This window comes from Ailuropoda melanoleuca, chromosome 7, assembly GCF_002007445.2.
Source record: "Ailuropoda melanoleuca isolate Jingjing chromosome 7, ASM200744v2, whole genome shotgun sequence".
In the NCBI taxonomy this organism is placed as follows: Eukaryota; Metazoa; Chordata; class Mammalia; order Carnivora; family Ursidae; genus Ailuropoda; species Ailuropoda melanoleuca.
Genome location: NC_048224.1, coordinates 61,561,880 through 61,577,867, shown reverse-complemented (window position 1 = coordinate 61,577,867; position 15,988 = coordinate 61,561,880). Strand labels below are relative to the sequence as shown.

General features: G+C 31.7%; 1 protein-coding gene across 1 annotated transcript in view; it reads left to right on the top strand.

The window, feature by feature from the left end:
* Window positions 1–14,327, top strand: part of PSPC1 (paraspeckle component 1) — a 46,295-nt gene extending 31,968 nt beyond the window's left edge. Inside the window, exons 4-6 of the mRNA XM_034663772.1 lie at window positions 6,225–6,282; window positions 9,520–9,689; window positions 11,689–14,327. Of these exons, the coding sequence (XP_034519663.1) occupies window positions 6,225–6,282; window positions 9,520–9,689; window positions 11,689–11,874 (414 nt within the window). The 3' untranslated portion in view covers window positions 11,875–14,327. The remainder of the gene's footprint in view (window positions 1–6,224; window positions 6,283–9,519; window positions 9,690–11,688) is intronic.
* Window positions 14,328–15,988: the final 1,661 nt, after the last annotated feature.

Genomic DNA, 15,988 nt, shown 5'->3' with positions numbered 1-15,988 from the left:
ATTGAGGGTAAAAAACCATCATAGATTGTATTTATTGAAAGATTGTCTTAGGTTGCCTAAAACATACTCCCTCCCCCCCGCCCTGGGTCTAGTAGTAGTATGGTTTGGAAATTATTATTTTTAATTACTTGAAATAAAAATGTTAAGTCTTCCAAGCATTCTCTGTTCTTTATGTTTGAAAGTTTGCATGCTATTATTTATATCAGTGGGAACATGTCTTACTTCCCTTTTTAGTTTAAATTTACTTCATTTTTATTAAGAAAAGATTACTTTGTTGATTCATACCCTTCAGTATTGTAACACTTTTTTAAAAATGAGTGAATAATTTTTGGCAAAGAGACCTACCTTTTATTTTGAAATTTTTTTCTTATACCTATTTTCTTAATATTTCATGTAATTGATTTTTCTTCCATTTTTTACTTCCACATATGCTCTGTTTGTTAAATTGTATTTCAGCTGCTAGTAGTTTCTCTCTTGAAAGTTTGACTAGCTATCTAATAATCTTTATTCTTTCATGTAAACATCTCTAGTGAAGGAAAAGACATTTCCAAGTACTAAATATAATGTATTTTTAGAAATCCTTAATTATAAAAAGGTTGAATCTTGTTACTTCCCAGAACTTAAGACATTTCTCTAGAATTGTATTTCCTTTAGTAGATTTAAATGTTCTGTGTCAGTATTTTTACATCAGGAATTTTAGCATTTGTTTACCAAGACATTGAACCTAGATGGTACATGGCAATCCTTTGACAGTCCCTTAGAGGCTTCTTCAGAAATGTACGTGAAAGATCTGTACAAATTAAAGATGATGATCGTGGTCATTAAGTCTGCATTCATTCAAACAGGAATTTAGATTAATCAATGTCAATGAATATATCTTTATCATTGATTACAGAATGTTTCGGTTGACATTATGTTAAGTTATTATTTATGTAATTCACTGTTTTCTAAACCTTAGGCATTCATATCATACTTTATTTTAGCCTTATCTTTGTGTGCTATGTGAATCCTTAAAATTTGGTTATCTAAAAAAATAAACTACAGTATCTTTAAATTCACAGGTTGTTATTTTGAGTATTAAGTATTGAAGGAAAAGATCCTATTCTACGTAAAATGATGTCAAGTTCTGCACTGGTTTAGTTACTTTACATTAATGTAGATTTTCTACTTTTATTTTCATGAGGAAATACTGACTGGAACTTAAAAGCATTGGTTCTTAAACTTTCTGGTTTTGAAATTTTTTTTACACTATTAAAAATTATTTAATACCCCTAAGAGCTTTTGTTTTGTTTTGTTATATCAGTGTTTACCATATTAGAAAATAAGAGAGAAAGTTGAAAGAAAATGAGTTATAGTGGGAACACTGGCCTTATTTACATTTTTGCAGCTCTCCTTGATGTTCCACTTTAATGTAGTGGAAAGAGTGGTATCGTTTTACTGTTTTGTAAATTTGTTTAATGTATGTTTGGCTTTATAGAAAATGGCTGGCTTCCCATATTTGCTTTTGCATTCCATCTATTGCAGAATGCTTTTTTGGTTAAAGTGCATGAAGAAAATCTGGCTTTACTTAGATAAGTAATTAGTAAAATGGAGATGAGTATATTTTAACCTTTTCAGATAATTGTGGATATTTTTGTTTAATACTACAGAAAACTTGAGTAGTTTTCATTGCATTGCAATCCGTTGGGCTGCCTTGAACTTTGAATGGATTGTTTTTACCCGTGCATGATTTTGACTGTACCAAATATTATCAAAATACTGAGCCATTGAGTTACTCACATCTTCTAAATTTTAATGTATTTTATTACACAAAATTAAAAACAAGTCACATTTCTTAATATCAACCACTGATGTCAGAAAATGTCTGCCAAATGCTATCCCAAAGTATAACATTCCCTTGATACCTTTTGTAATCTAAAATGGCATAAAATGAAGAAGCAATTACCATTAATATTTCTATGAAAAATGCTTGGAGAGTTTCTAAACCTAAATTATAACCTCTTAGGCTTCTCTGATACCTTAGTACACAACTTGCTATCTGATGCACAGAATAAATCTAGATAAGGCACAGATATTCACCCTAGTTCAAAGCTATGGCAGCTTGATGCTGAGATGCTAAGTATAGTTCCCAGGGAAGTAGTGTGGTGGTAGCACTTTTTGCTGCTCTTGGTTTGTGCTGCCTCTAAAATTGCTTGCTGCAAAACACACTGAACTTTATATTCACTTTTTCCCTTTCTCCATAAAAGCGAAAATCCTTTTTTGGTTAGGAAAAACAGGTACTACAAATGTAGGTCTTTCATAAAAGCCAAGTGGCGTAATGCACGGTTTTGAAAAACAAGGGATACCTCTGTGTACACAAGTCAGTAATCATAGTTTGTGAGATGCCATCTTGTTCAGTTTACAACCCAATCATAAGAGCGTTTTTCTTGAAAAACCACCCTATTTCAGAATGCAGAAGTGCTTTATGTATATATCTTGTTTTGTTGCATAAATTATTTAAAAAACACGTAGTGATTCAGTAAAAATAATTTTAACTGCTTCCTCTATGTATTCATCTACGTATTCTAGTTGAAATTTTAAAACTGGTCGTTAGGGCAGACAACTCTGCTGTCCTGCCTGCTGCTCCCTTGCAACAATGATAGTTACTAGTAAAAGTTGAATGTAAGTGCCTTGATTTGTGCTAAAATACCAAGGTTTTTGCCTCCCCAGTTGCTTGTGCACCATCCCTACAAATGTTGATAGACTGAAAAGCCCAGTTAGATGATAGTTTCATAATTGTGTTCTGATGTTTAGTAAGACATCAAACAGTTTTGAATTTGTGCACTTCCTGAAAGGGTCTTGCAGACTCAGTACTCCAACCACACTCTGAGATCCATTGTTTTAATGGAATGCTGCTTTGGTATGTGCTTCTGGAAATCAGTCATACTTTGCCTACTTTTTTGGTCTGCTGTGGAAATCAAGCATACTTCGGTGACTTGCTCAGGAATACATATGTATAATTCTTTTAATGGAAAGGCACAACTTCTTATGAATATAGTAAGAATAAATTCAAAATCTTGCCTTTTGTTAGGCTTTGTTAGAATCCTTGAAAAAAAAAATGAAGATGTTTTGTGAAGGTAAAAATTTAATGAACTCTATTTTGGCAGAATTTTTTAGGTCAGTTCAATCTTGAGTAAGTTATTTAACAGTGCTGTGCCTCAGTTTTGTGATCTCTAAAATAGGATAACAGTAGACCTACTTTATAGGGTTGCTATGAAGAGTAGTTGAATTAATTGAATTAATTAAACCAAGTTTTAATCATAGCTTTATTATCTTATTGCAGTGCAGTCTTTGGAGATTTTGTTTACATGTAAATTTTTTCACGTTAAACCATAACTCCTAATTTTTGGTAAAGTAATAAAGCATTAAAATTTGTATTCCAAAAATACCATGTGTGTTGTGCACTAGTTCTATTTTCAGATGTTAGAATTCATAGAAGTGAGGGTCTTGTGTATTGCTTTTTTGGGTGGGAACACAGTTAATAGTGAATTTCCAAGTGTTTCTCCTTACTGATATTTGATAAATCAAGTTACGATGAGAGGTACTGTCTTAATTTTCATTGCTAACCGCTACCTTTAAATATAATCTCTCACCCTTGCATTTTACTAGAAGTATGTAGCAGTGGATTTTTAGAAAATGACAGTAATCTTAAGGTATGACTAAGAAGTTGAAAACTTCTTTTGCTCTTTTAAAATAGTTAAATGATCTGTCATCTAATTATACATCTCTTTTTCTTAATGTGTGAAGCTGTATAAAATAGTACTCTTTTTTCTTTAAGGAAACTTCAGCAGTACTAAATAAATAGAGTGTATGTGTATTTAGTGAAAAATGCTGTTATGTGTAGGTATTTTAGCAGTGATATGCTACATTAGCATGGATTATTGTAAGACATTTGGATTATCTCATTTAAAGAAAGATATTTTAGAACTGGAAAACCCGTTTCTTAAGACTTAATTTTAAGTGACTTCTACACCCAGTGTGGGGCTCGAACCCACAACCCTGAGATCCAAGAGTCGCATGTTCTTCTGATTGAGCTAGCCAGATGCCCTTGGAACCAGTTTCTAATAGAGCATCAGAAAGGGAATTTTATGGCCACTGTTGAATAATTGACTTAAAAAACCGTAAGTGTTGGGGCACCTGGCTGGCGCAGTCAGTAGAGCATGTGACTCTTAATCTTGTGGTCATAGTTAGAGCCCCATCTGGTTGTAGAGATAACTTAATAAATAAAAGCTTTTAAAAAATCCATAGATGTACTTAGCATATTAATCTCTTCAGAATTCTATTAATGAAGAAAATGGAATAATAGAATAATTTAAGAACAGTTTTTTAAAAGTACTGAACTTTGAATAATAAAGCTAAACATTGTTATTTTGGAAAATGATAGGTACAGATGAAATTATAAGGAGGTAATAAAAACGTCGTCTCCCTCTTTGCGCCCACCAGTGAATCACAGGCATCCAGTTAGGATGTCAGAATATTTAAGGGGGATTTGAAAACTTAAGTCTCAAAACAGTAAGACTGTCATAATTGCCCTCTGTTAGTGTTAGATACTGCATTCTTGATCTTTCATAGTTAAGGCACATCCAGAAGTAAAAATAAAAATTAAACCCCAAAGATGTCATCATCAAAAAATCAAGTATTTTACTGTGGTGTTGAAATGGAACCAGCTTTTCAGTAATAAGTATTGCTATAAATAATACCTGGAAGATTTTGGATATGCTGAAGCAGTCAACATTTTATCAGGTTCTACTGATGAGAAAAATGACAAATTGGTTTGATTTATTGATGATAGTGTTAAGTGTGATCATAAAATAGTATTTTCCATATGATTTCATCAGAAATCCGTTCTGTGAAATAGTCTGGCTGTTTTGCTAGTTAGTATCCATCACCAACCAAATGTTTTACGAGAAGAAACAAATTTAGTTTCAGGAAAGTTTAAAAAAAATAGTTTTGAGAAAGATTTGGGATTTACATTTTCTGCATAATGTTACATACATTCCTTCATGATGTTGTGTGATTTTTTTCTTTTTTAATCACAGCTTCATTAACGGTTACATTTTGAGGCATGTCATTAGGTTAGATGTGGGCAGTTGGTTGCTGCTTAGTGGCATTTATCTGCCATGTACCATAGGCTTTTTCCTTTTTTTCCTAGCTTTTATAGGTGTTTCTCACTGGTATTTTGTATTACTAAGTGGAATTTTAAGCACAGTTTTAAAAAATTGCTTTTGAAAGAAAAATTGTGCTTTTTAAAGATTTAGACATTGCTACTTTTGTCTCAAAATGTGTTTTATGATTGCTACATTTAACACACTGGTCTGATAATGGGAAAGATCATTAAATAATAATGCAAATTTGAATTACAGTATGTTGAGTAATTTCACCTAGAGATTTCATTGAAGTTAATTCTGTATAACTACTCTTAATAAATGAGTTTTTAGAAGTAGTTGAACTTTACTGAAATTTAGAAATTTGTCATTTGGATGACCTTTTGTATCACAGTTAACCTCAAGAGCATTTTGTTTCAGAACTTGCCGATTGTGTAATAACACTTTTATTTAGATTTCCAAGTAAAACCCTTGTTCAAATAAAGGAAGCAGTGTTATGTTGAACTTCTAATAATTGTTTGTGTGTTGTGGAGACTTTTCATGGCAGATCTTTAGGTCTTGGGTGAAACAGTGCTCAAGTATTTGAATAAAAATGCAAAGGTGTATTAACAATGAAAATTATCTATATAACTTTATTTTTAGCTTAGTGCCCCACAGCGGTTTGTGTTAGATGTTTGAATACATTTGAATATAAAAGGGGTAATGGTCATTTTTAAGACTTTAGTGTTGTGGGAGGAAGAAATAATTGCCCCTGGTGTTTATTAATACTAGATTTTTCTTTTTTTGGAATCTAGGCATATGTCTTTGCTCTGTTGAACACTAAAAACATTCTGTGGTAGATTTTATAATCTGACACATTGATAATCTAGTAATATAAACTGAGTATTGTAAGCACTGTGTATATCAGACCTGGGAGACTGAAGTTTCTTTTCAGTGTTCTTATTGAGTGATGTTGGAAAATTTTAATTTTTTTTTAATGGAAGGTGATGTCCCAATTTATTCTTTTCTTTTTGATTTTAGATGGGAAATGTAAAGTCATAAGATCGATAGGTTGACTGTGACAACTATGCTTACTTACAGAGAGAACAGGAAATGAGAATGGGTGATATGGGTCCCCGTGGAGCAATAAACATGGGAGGTAGGGATTTGAAGCAAAAGCCTTCTGTAACTTGTAATTCTTTGGGGAATTGTACATACTGTTTGTGGTGTCTACATATTAGTAACAAACTAAAATTTGGAACCAACATTTGTAATGGTGAAATCTCTTAAGTTGAAAAAAATATAAGTATATTAAAAATAATATGCAAAGGAAGAATTTTGTTTCATTAAAGGCCAAAAAGGTATGTTATGTTTTAATAGATTTAATGAAAGAAACCTGTAACCAGGTTTTGATACAACGTGAAATCTGTTCAGTCATTCCATGGTGTAATGCAGCTATGTTGTTACATTTTTTAAAAATCAGATTTTGTGCTTTCAAATTGACTTTTTACCTTTCTTAGAAATTTGATAGTGTTTGAGTTTGTAGTGTTTTTAAACTTCTTGAGAGTATTTTATAAATTTTTATTGGTAAGGTAACCTTTTGTGTAAGTGGAGTTATTTTTATTCATTTTACTGAATGTTTAGCTTGTTTTGCCCTAAGCTACCATATTGTGCAGAGAAGTGCACTGTTTGGAGACATCTAAGACATGTCTGGGAAATGAGATGTGTCTTATACATCTGGGCTTATGCAGTTTTAGAGCTGATGTAAAGGTTTGAAGAAAGTCCCTACATTAGCTTCTCCACTATTTAGGGAAATAGTAAATTTAAATGTCATACACTTAAAAATTACATAAATCTTTAATATATTCATTTCATATTGTCCCACAGAAGCTGTCAAAATTAAAATCTTCACATAACTCAAAATGTACATATTGTTGTAAAGATTACCAGTAGCATGTAGTACTTAGGATATATAGTGTATGGAGTAAAAAATCTTAAAGCATCTAATATGTGGAATGAACATTTTCTGTGACCAACCTTTTTCCCTCTTATTTCTCATGCAGTTTATTTGCTACTTCCAATCAGATCATCTAAAATTGTTTATTGCTATTAATTTGGTCATTTTTCTCACCTACCAGTAGGAAGTTACTGAGCATCTCTGGTATACAAAGGAAGCGTGATACATGGCCCTTACCTGTAAAGATCTTAATTGTGAAGTTAGTTACGATGGATACATGCATTAATTGGTGAACAAAGAATAAGTTTTGTAGGCACAGTTCTAGTACATAAGTTCTAGAGATACAGTTGAATATATAGTAACGTATAAGTAGTTCAATTTTTTGTCTTTTCAAAGTAAATTGTAGAATGGTATATAATACAATCTAGGTGGTTTTAAGGGTTGTAAGTGTGAAGTTATGGATTGTAGGTACCTTAAAATGCCATTATGATTACTAGATTGTCATTAACATTAGAAGCAAATGAAGTGTTTCTGATATTGCCGAGACCTTGAAAACATTCTGTTTTAGTTAGCAACTTTATCAGAGGAATAATGAGAGTATACCTTTAGATTCCTTACTTAGAAATTTAGGAGAACTAAAATTTTTTATGGCATTTTATTTCATCAGAGAACTGTATTACAGTCGAGCACTTTCTCAGCTCCCCTTAGGTCCAGTCCATTTAATTTTCTCCTGTATACATTTTATTCAGTCAGACTTTGTCCTAATGGCTTACTGGAGTTATGAATCATTATCATGCAGTTGAATGCCACTGTTGAATTAGTAAATTGTCATATCCTATCAAGTTACATTGATAGAATTTGGTGGCAGATTTTCTGTTGTATCACCAGTGTATCTCCCAAGTGAAACATAGATTACAAAACTGCTTTTCAGGGGACCAGATAATTCTAACATTTCTTTGATCTTTAAATTTAGTTTAATTATAGCTGTATGATAGAAAGCTTAACTACTAGAAATAAGACTCTAATTGCTGATAGTTGGAAGTGTTATTTTTGATTTATTTTATTATACCCATAGTTGTATAGTTATATTTGAATCCTGCAAGTTAAATGTTGTAACAGTTATGTTTTATTAAAAAGAGAAGAAAAACCTAATCCTTGATCTGTTCTTTTTAGGGAAAGTTAAGATTCCTTAAAGATAGTGTCTCCATTCTTCCTCATTTCCATGTGGGACATGTCATGGAATTCTAGTAAACATTTTTATTTGTAGCTATGCTAAAGGAATAGAAATTTTCTTGGATTAGCAGTGTTCGATTTATCAGCAAGAACATTTTAGGATTAAGGAAGTAATTTCTTCCCATGAAGTGGCTAGGTTTCTGGGGATTGGGTTGAGAAGGAGTAGTGGTATATATATTGCCAGGGACTGGTAGGGAGGAAGACTTTATCCTTCCAGCTGCTCCCTGGGCTCAGTCCTATGTAGAGGTCAGCTGCATTAGATACTGTGTAGAGTTCTGGGTTTGAATGAAAATGTCATCTCCTGTTACAGTGTGTTTTTGAGAAATTGAGTTCTCAGTGTCATAAAATTGACCTATAGAATGACATAGTAGAAGAAAACTCTTAAGTTGGAGTTAGTCTTTGTTATGAATTTTTAATGGAAAAAAGTATGAGTACTTTAAAAATAAAAAAGTTCAAAGAAGATAACCTAAAAATGTTGTATTTGAGGCCATTATAAATGTAATATTTCAGCTCAAACACTATTGCAATTAACATGAGGCCTGGTGGATATATTTTTGATGAAAAAATTTGAAGTGTATCTGATTGTCCCCATTTCCAGAATTTTTAGCATGTCGAAAAAATAAAAATAGCTCTATTAAAATTTTATCTGTATTTGCTTTTAAAAAAATAAGCTTTGTCATAATGACCCTTTTCAGTTGTTTTGTTTAGATTGCCTATTTCTGTAAAGTTCAAAGTTAAAAAAATAGTACCTCCTATAATTTTGGGGTGTGTTCAGTAACTTACATTAAAGTCAAGAGGTTAGTTTTAGTGAACTTTGTATACATATTTGTAGTTTCCAATTGCTTATCTTTTGCTGTTAATTTAAGCTAGTAGAGTATAGTTACCATTGTAAGAGAGTAGTTCGTTAAAAAGCAGACTACAGCAAGTAGTACTCATTTTTTAAAAACCTTTCAAGCTTTGACAGTCTCAGATATCCTAAAATAGTTGATAGCTGTCTCATTTGTTTATGTACATTTGATTCTGGGATGAAGATTCTATAGTGTAGGTAATACTCTATTACAGAGTAGATAATTAAGTGTCCCATTCTCAAAGAAGGAGAGTGATTTTGATAACAGTCTTATTATATAGTTTGCATAAGTATTGTTAAATTTTTAATGTTTACTAAACTAAGATAGGACAGCTCTAAGTATAGATTGTTTTGCGTAGATGCATTTAGCCCAGCACCTGCTGGTAACCAAGGTCCTCCTCCAATGATGGGTATGAATATGAACAACAGAGGAACTATACCTGGCCCACCAATGGGTCCTGGTCCTGCCATGGGACCAGAAGGAGCTGCAAATATGGGAACTCCAATGATGCCAGATAATGGAGCAGTGGTAATGTATCATAAACATTATTTTGTTTATATTCAGTAATATATACATTTCTGCCCCAAAGGTAACTTCACACTTAACATAATTTGGCATCATTTATTTTGGTGGTAAGGGTCAATATGCAGTGAAGGAAACGTAATTTTGTGAAGTTATATGTTGACTTTGAGAGGCAATTTTTACGTATCACAAGAGTTAACATTCACCATTCATGGCATGCTTTTGTACTCAAGTATATGGCAGATACATGTTAATTACAGTTATTTTTATATTGCTTTTAGTGTGTATCCACCTCTAACCAGTATTCACTGTAAAGGTCAAATATTTTAAGATTGTGTTCTTTCCTGTATGGACTCCTTGCCTTTGGTGGGGAATGAAACTCCAGTATATGTGAAAACACAGTTTTCAGTCAACGTTTTTAATAAAAAGATCACTTACGATTAATTTCAGGGAACTTATTTAACTATAAAATAATGTACATTAAAGTTTTTAAATTTACATTTTGCAGTCTTACAGAACTATTCATTATTATATTTGTGACAAAATTTAAAAGCATACAGTTTGTGTCTTGGTTTGACAGTGTGAAGATATCTTTGTATGGGTTAAATAATTATAAAAGCAAAATTTTCCAGTAGTTTTTATTTTACTTGAATATCAGTAGCAAGACTGATAACTTTTCTCATTTTCCTTAAAGTCTATCACTATTTAAATGAGGCTCTTGGCAGAACATTTTCTCATTTGGTTTTTGTTAATGGTTGTTCTAAATAACATTTAGAAAAGGAAAATTGGTTGATTGTATATTTTGAAAAGGCAGTTTAGTTTTGGAACTACCACAACAAATGTTAAGGCGCCATTGCTGCTAAGAAAGAAAAAGCACTGCCAATTAAATTCAGACTTGCCATGTACTGTAAATCCATACTGATTTCAGAGATGTTAAAAAGTGAATGTGTGTCTTAGAATTGATGGATACAGTGTTTCATCATTTTAAAATTTATTTACTTTAATAAATGCAATCTTTAAAAAATTTGGAAAAATTGGACATGCTTATTACAGTTGTTTTTTTTTTTTTAATGAGTGTGTACAGAGATAAAAAGGCAGTGCCATAGTATCTACAGTGGTCACATGGCGCATGATATAATTAGTGTACTTGTTTCCTTCTCTGGAGGATTTATTTTATAGTAAAATGTCTGAAAGCTAAGTAAAAACTTTGACTACTTTGGTTAAGTTTTTCTGTAGCATATAATCATCTGTAGTAACTTAATTAGCTGGCCCGTTTCCCCACCCATCCCTCTGAAATTGTAACCTTTTTAAAAATATCACCCTTGGTCTTTTTCACAGTGACATTTAGGGAGTTCTGGTCAACTTTTGAGATTAACATTATTGTAAAGTTTTCCAAAGCATTGGATTCAGATATTTATTTGTGCTTTTAGTAGTACATATTAGTAAATTGTCAGTTTTTAAAAGCTATATCTATTCTCCTATTAGTCTTCCTGGAAAAACACCTCAAAAGTTTTAATACTGAAATTATAACTCTCTGTTTGTACTAGTACTTTCTTTGTTAAAAGCATTGCTGTTGAAATTTTTTAAATGTTTATTTTTTCAATGTGATGCTGCTCCCCAGTTTTATCGTTTGATTTTCAAAAAAATATTTTTTATTACACAGCACAGTTATATGCAGTATAAACTTTTAAGAAAAAGAGATATCAGAACAGTGTTGTAGTACTGATTAGGTTTCAAATGATACTTGCTTCCTTCTTAAAATCAGTTCTTTTTTTCATGAAATTGGGGCATAGCATTAGCAATTGTAACTCTTCAGATGCTTTTTTTTTTTTTAAACGTAGTAACTAATTCAATTGCTCCTTTCTTCCTTTTATGTGTGATCCTGATTCTGCTGGACTTTCTGCCGAACTTCATGACACCACCACTTGGGATTTTGCCAATTTTTCTTGTCACTTACATTTGGCGTGTTCCAAATGGACTTCATATTTATCATGTGGTATTATAGCACAATGATAGATTTCCTCAAGGACCATCATCTCAGATGGGATCACCTATGGGGAGTAGAACAGGTTCTGAAACCCCTCAAGCACCAATGAGTGGTGTAGGTCCTGTTAGTGGTGGTCCTGGTGGTTTTGGTAGAGGAAGCCAAGGGGGCAACTTTGAGGGCCCTAATAAGCGTCGTAGATATTAAACATTCTTTCATTCCTGGCTACTTAGAGAAAAAAACCTCAGTGGTATGCCTTTACACTTTTACTTGTTACCTGGAAGAAATGGTTTTATTGTTAATGTATGTAGACTTTAAAGTTTTTCTTTTGTAAAACTTGAGGTTTTTGTATTTTTCTTTATTCATACGTAAGCTTTGTAGATTAGAATGGTAATGATGATGCTCATCATTGTGAATGTAAAAATGTGTTTGTGACTTTAGCTATATATAAGTATGCCATAGAACTGTGAAGTCTATGTAGTTACTTAATCTCAATAAATCATTTTGGATAATTTACACATGTTAGTAGTAGTATTCTCTCATAGTTTTACTAAACTTTGCTGTAACAGTAATACTTCGGTTGCTTTAATTAATCCCAACCATTTAAAAATGAAAATGATTTTCTGCTTTTTAGTTTTTGCAAGTAGCACTGATGATAGAAGCTTAAGGAAAGCTAATGTCAGTAAGGGGTGGCTAGAATAGTACATTGGGGAGGGATGTGGGAATGGGTTTACATTTGTATAAACCATTGATGTTCTTTCTGTGAAATCAGAGTTGCTGTCTACATTTCATATAGATTCTGAATATTCAAATATCCTGAGAAGGAATATTAAGGATATCTTTGTCCTGTGCTGATTTTTTTTCAAATAAACCTTTTCAATCTTGGAAAAAAAAACTGTTTGGAGGCAAATCTCTTTTGCTTATAAAATAATGTCTATTTTTAATCTTATCTGCCATTATTTGGTGTCAGTATCTAGATCTTACCCTTTAAATTTTCTTTTAAAATCAAACAATACTTTTAGGTTGGATGTTAAGTGAGGATTTGGTGTGATTTAGAAGAAATTTGGCATTTCTTGAGAATGTTGTTTATAGAAGTACTAAAGATGGATTAACTTTGCGGTGTTGTAAACATCTTCCTATAGTTTGGTAAGTCTCTCCAGTAAACTTGTCTGACAGGCTAGTTGTGTTTGTTTCCAAGGAATGCAGTTCAAGTGGTGATAAAAAAAAATTAATTTGGGACAGGGCTGAGGTCACTGGAATCAGATTAGATCCCTCTACTGTCAAATATGTATTTTGAAATTTGATTTTTGGTACTAGAAAAACTGATTTTTATCACAGTATAATTGTTATTCTAAAACAAAGTCCTTGCTTTATTTAAAATTTTGTATGTTAGCCGTGTTTAATTTAAAATTACATTTAAGGAATTATATATTTACCTTCAACCACAAATCTAATGCATCAGCCATTGATCATAGCATAGTTATTTCTCACATGACATTTCAGTGTGTTACTGTATCATGCTTTTAGCATTTTTATGAAAAATATTCTGTTTTGAAATGAACAGTATGTAAAAGTTAACTCATTTTTGCATGGGGGGATATGTTTATGCTGGAAGACATACTTTGTAAAGAAATAAATTTGGTTAATTTCAAATCTTGCATGAAAGCAGTTGTAAAGCAAAATTGAGATGCATTCTTTTTAGCATTTTTCTTGTGTACTGTTTCACATTTTTTTAGATACAGCTGTATGGATGGAATTATTTTCTAAAATTCGCAGTATTAATAGGCTTTTGTTTTTTGGCAAATCTTTGAAAACATGATTTGGAGATTGTAAATAATAGTCAAAAAAGACTGTTCTCATCACATTTTCCACATGTATGAGTTGGCAGGGAGTGGAATTTATTTTAATTAATTGCAGTGTAGGGAGTTTTAACATTAACTATAGTTTTTAAATGATATCTGTTGCACCTAAATATACCTTTCCCATCATCTATATTTTTATTCATATAATCCTTGGTAATTGGTAGCATTGTATTTTGCTTCAGAGCTGAATTAAGAGTGGGAAAAACTTGATCCTTTGATGTTAATACCAAGCTGTCTTTGGCCAAGGCTGTGAAATTCTGTAACATTGATTCAAGGACATTTGAAAGCCAGTGCACAAAGAGATGTCCTAATCTCCTGAACATTCTAGTGTCCGGCTCAACTCTGGCTCCAAGAACAGAGTTCTACACAGCTTTTTCCCTGCATCAAGAAAATCTTTGTTCCAGAACTTATCAAGTTTACCCTGGGAACAGTCAGCTTCTGAGTGACAGTCAAGTGGAGCATCTGTGAACTCCCAGTTATTCAGTTTTTAGTGTTTTTGTGTAAACAACTTTGTGGCTGGTTCAGTCAATATTTTTTCTTGTGAATTAGTATACATACTGGGGAAGATATTTGAATGTCATTTGCTTAAAAGCAGTAGCTATAAAAATAAATAATAGTATTAGCTTTTAAAAATAAGTGTGAATTTGTCATATGGTACCATAATTCTTTCCATAAAAAGGTAATATGAAAGTCTCAGAATTATAATATCACAGTACAATATTTCTTTTTCTGTGTCATGATTTTAGCTATTGGTATGTAATTAATGTACATAAAATAAAGGAACACTCGTTTCCCTAATTATTTTGTCAAAATTTCCCCATTTTTGTTTGTTTTGAAGATAAATAAATTGGTTTTCTTCTTGACAGATCTAGTTTTTTTGTTTTGTTTTTGTTTTTTGTTTTTGCTTTGTTTTTCGACAGATCTAGCTTTTAAAAAACTTTTGGTTCACCCATATTTCATAAAACCCAATTTGTTATTCCTTGAATTTTTGGATTTTTCTTTTTATAATGAGTACTGAGTTCAGTGAAAGAGATTAAATATTTGTTTTTAACCCAACAGTATCAGTAATATTAGGGAAAAAATAACCTGTTTTCACCAGAATATAAGTAATAGAAATTATCAACAAGGACATTAATGGAATGTTGGATCTTGTTTCTCAAATACTAATTGAAATTACATCTTTACATTTTATTCAAAAACAGACTTGTTGAACATTTCAGTAACTTGGTGTTTATATGTAAAGTCTATAATAACTACTAAATACTAGTGTGAATGATTAATGGTCACTAATTAATACTTGGGGGTTTCGTTGATAATTACAACCTAGATTCTGAAGGGAAAAAGGTACATGTGTGTGATGGAAATAAGTGTGTGATTGAAAAAAAAAGTCTTGTGAATGTAATGAAGTTTATGTTTAAACCTTTTTTAAAAGGTTTGAAATGTAGTGTCAAACGGGACTCTCAGAAATAAAAGGGATACATTATTTTGAAAAAATGGAGGAAATTTTCTGGAGTACTTTGGTATTTAAATCTTTGTGTTGTGTTATAATATCTAATAATATGTTAAAATACGTTCCTGAAATATACGAGTGCTAATGATTTGTAAAGTCAGACTTACTATTTTCAAAAAAAAGTTAGTAAACACCCACATATCTAACTCCTAAATTAAACAGTTGTAAATATGTTCCTGTGCTTACTTCATCGATATATATTTGTAGACATGGACTTACTTGTGTTGGGGTGGAGGGGAGAGGTGGGAACTACTTCAAAGTAAGTAGCAAGTCCATCACTTAAGTTGAATAGACCCGTGTGGGTTTATTTCATCCTAAACAAATGATGATTAAATAAATCAAGAGTAGTGTCATACTTTCAAGAACATTATTTCCTTTCCTGCACCCTTCAGAACTAAATTTCTAAAAATGGGAAACAATTTTAGTGTGCTCACTTTACATAATTGTTTTTCACAGTTGTGTAAAATGAAACACACTTAGCTTCCCAGTTGAATGTGGGCAAGTAATTTATAGAACGTCACTCTGGGGAAGTAGTGAAGAATTTCATTATTGTTTTAATATCTGATCTTAAATATTTTAAATAGTATCTGATAATCAAAATCTATTCTATATTAGCTTTTTTTAAATTTGTCAAAAGCACTGTCCTCTAAGAAAAAACATCTTGAAATTTTGTTTTTTTGATTACTGATAAACAGTATTAGTAGTTGAACTTTGACTCTTATCAGACTCAATATCTAAGGGCACAACTGGAATGCTGTTACCTTGGGAATATTGCTTTTTTCTATAAAACCATGTTTAGATTATAAATATCTTCAGGGGTTCCTTTTGGTTGAAACTTACTATTTGATTATTTTTTTATTTACCTGGTGGAATCAGTGGAATGTACTTTGTTTTATGATGTATGGTTTTCCTTTTCAATAAGAGAAGCCTATATTTTCTAGATGGAGTA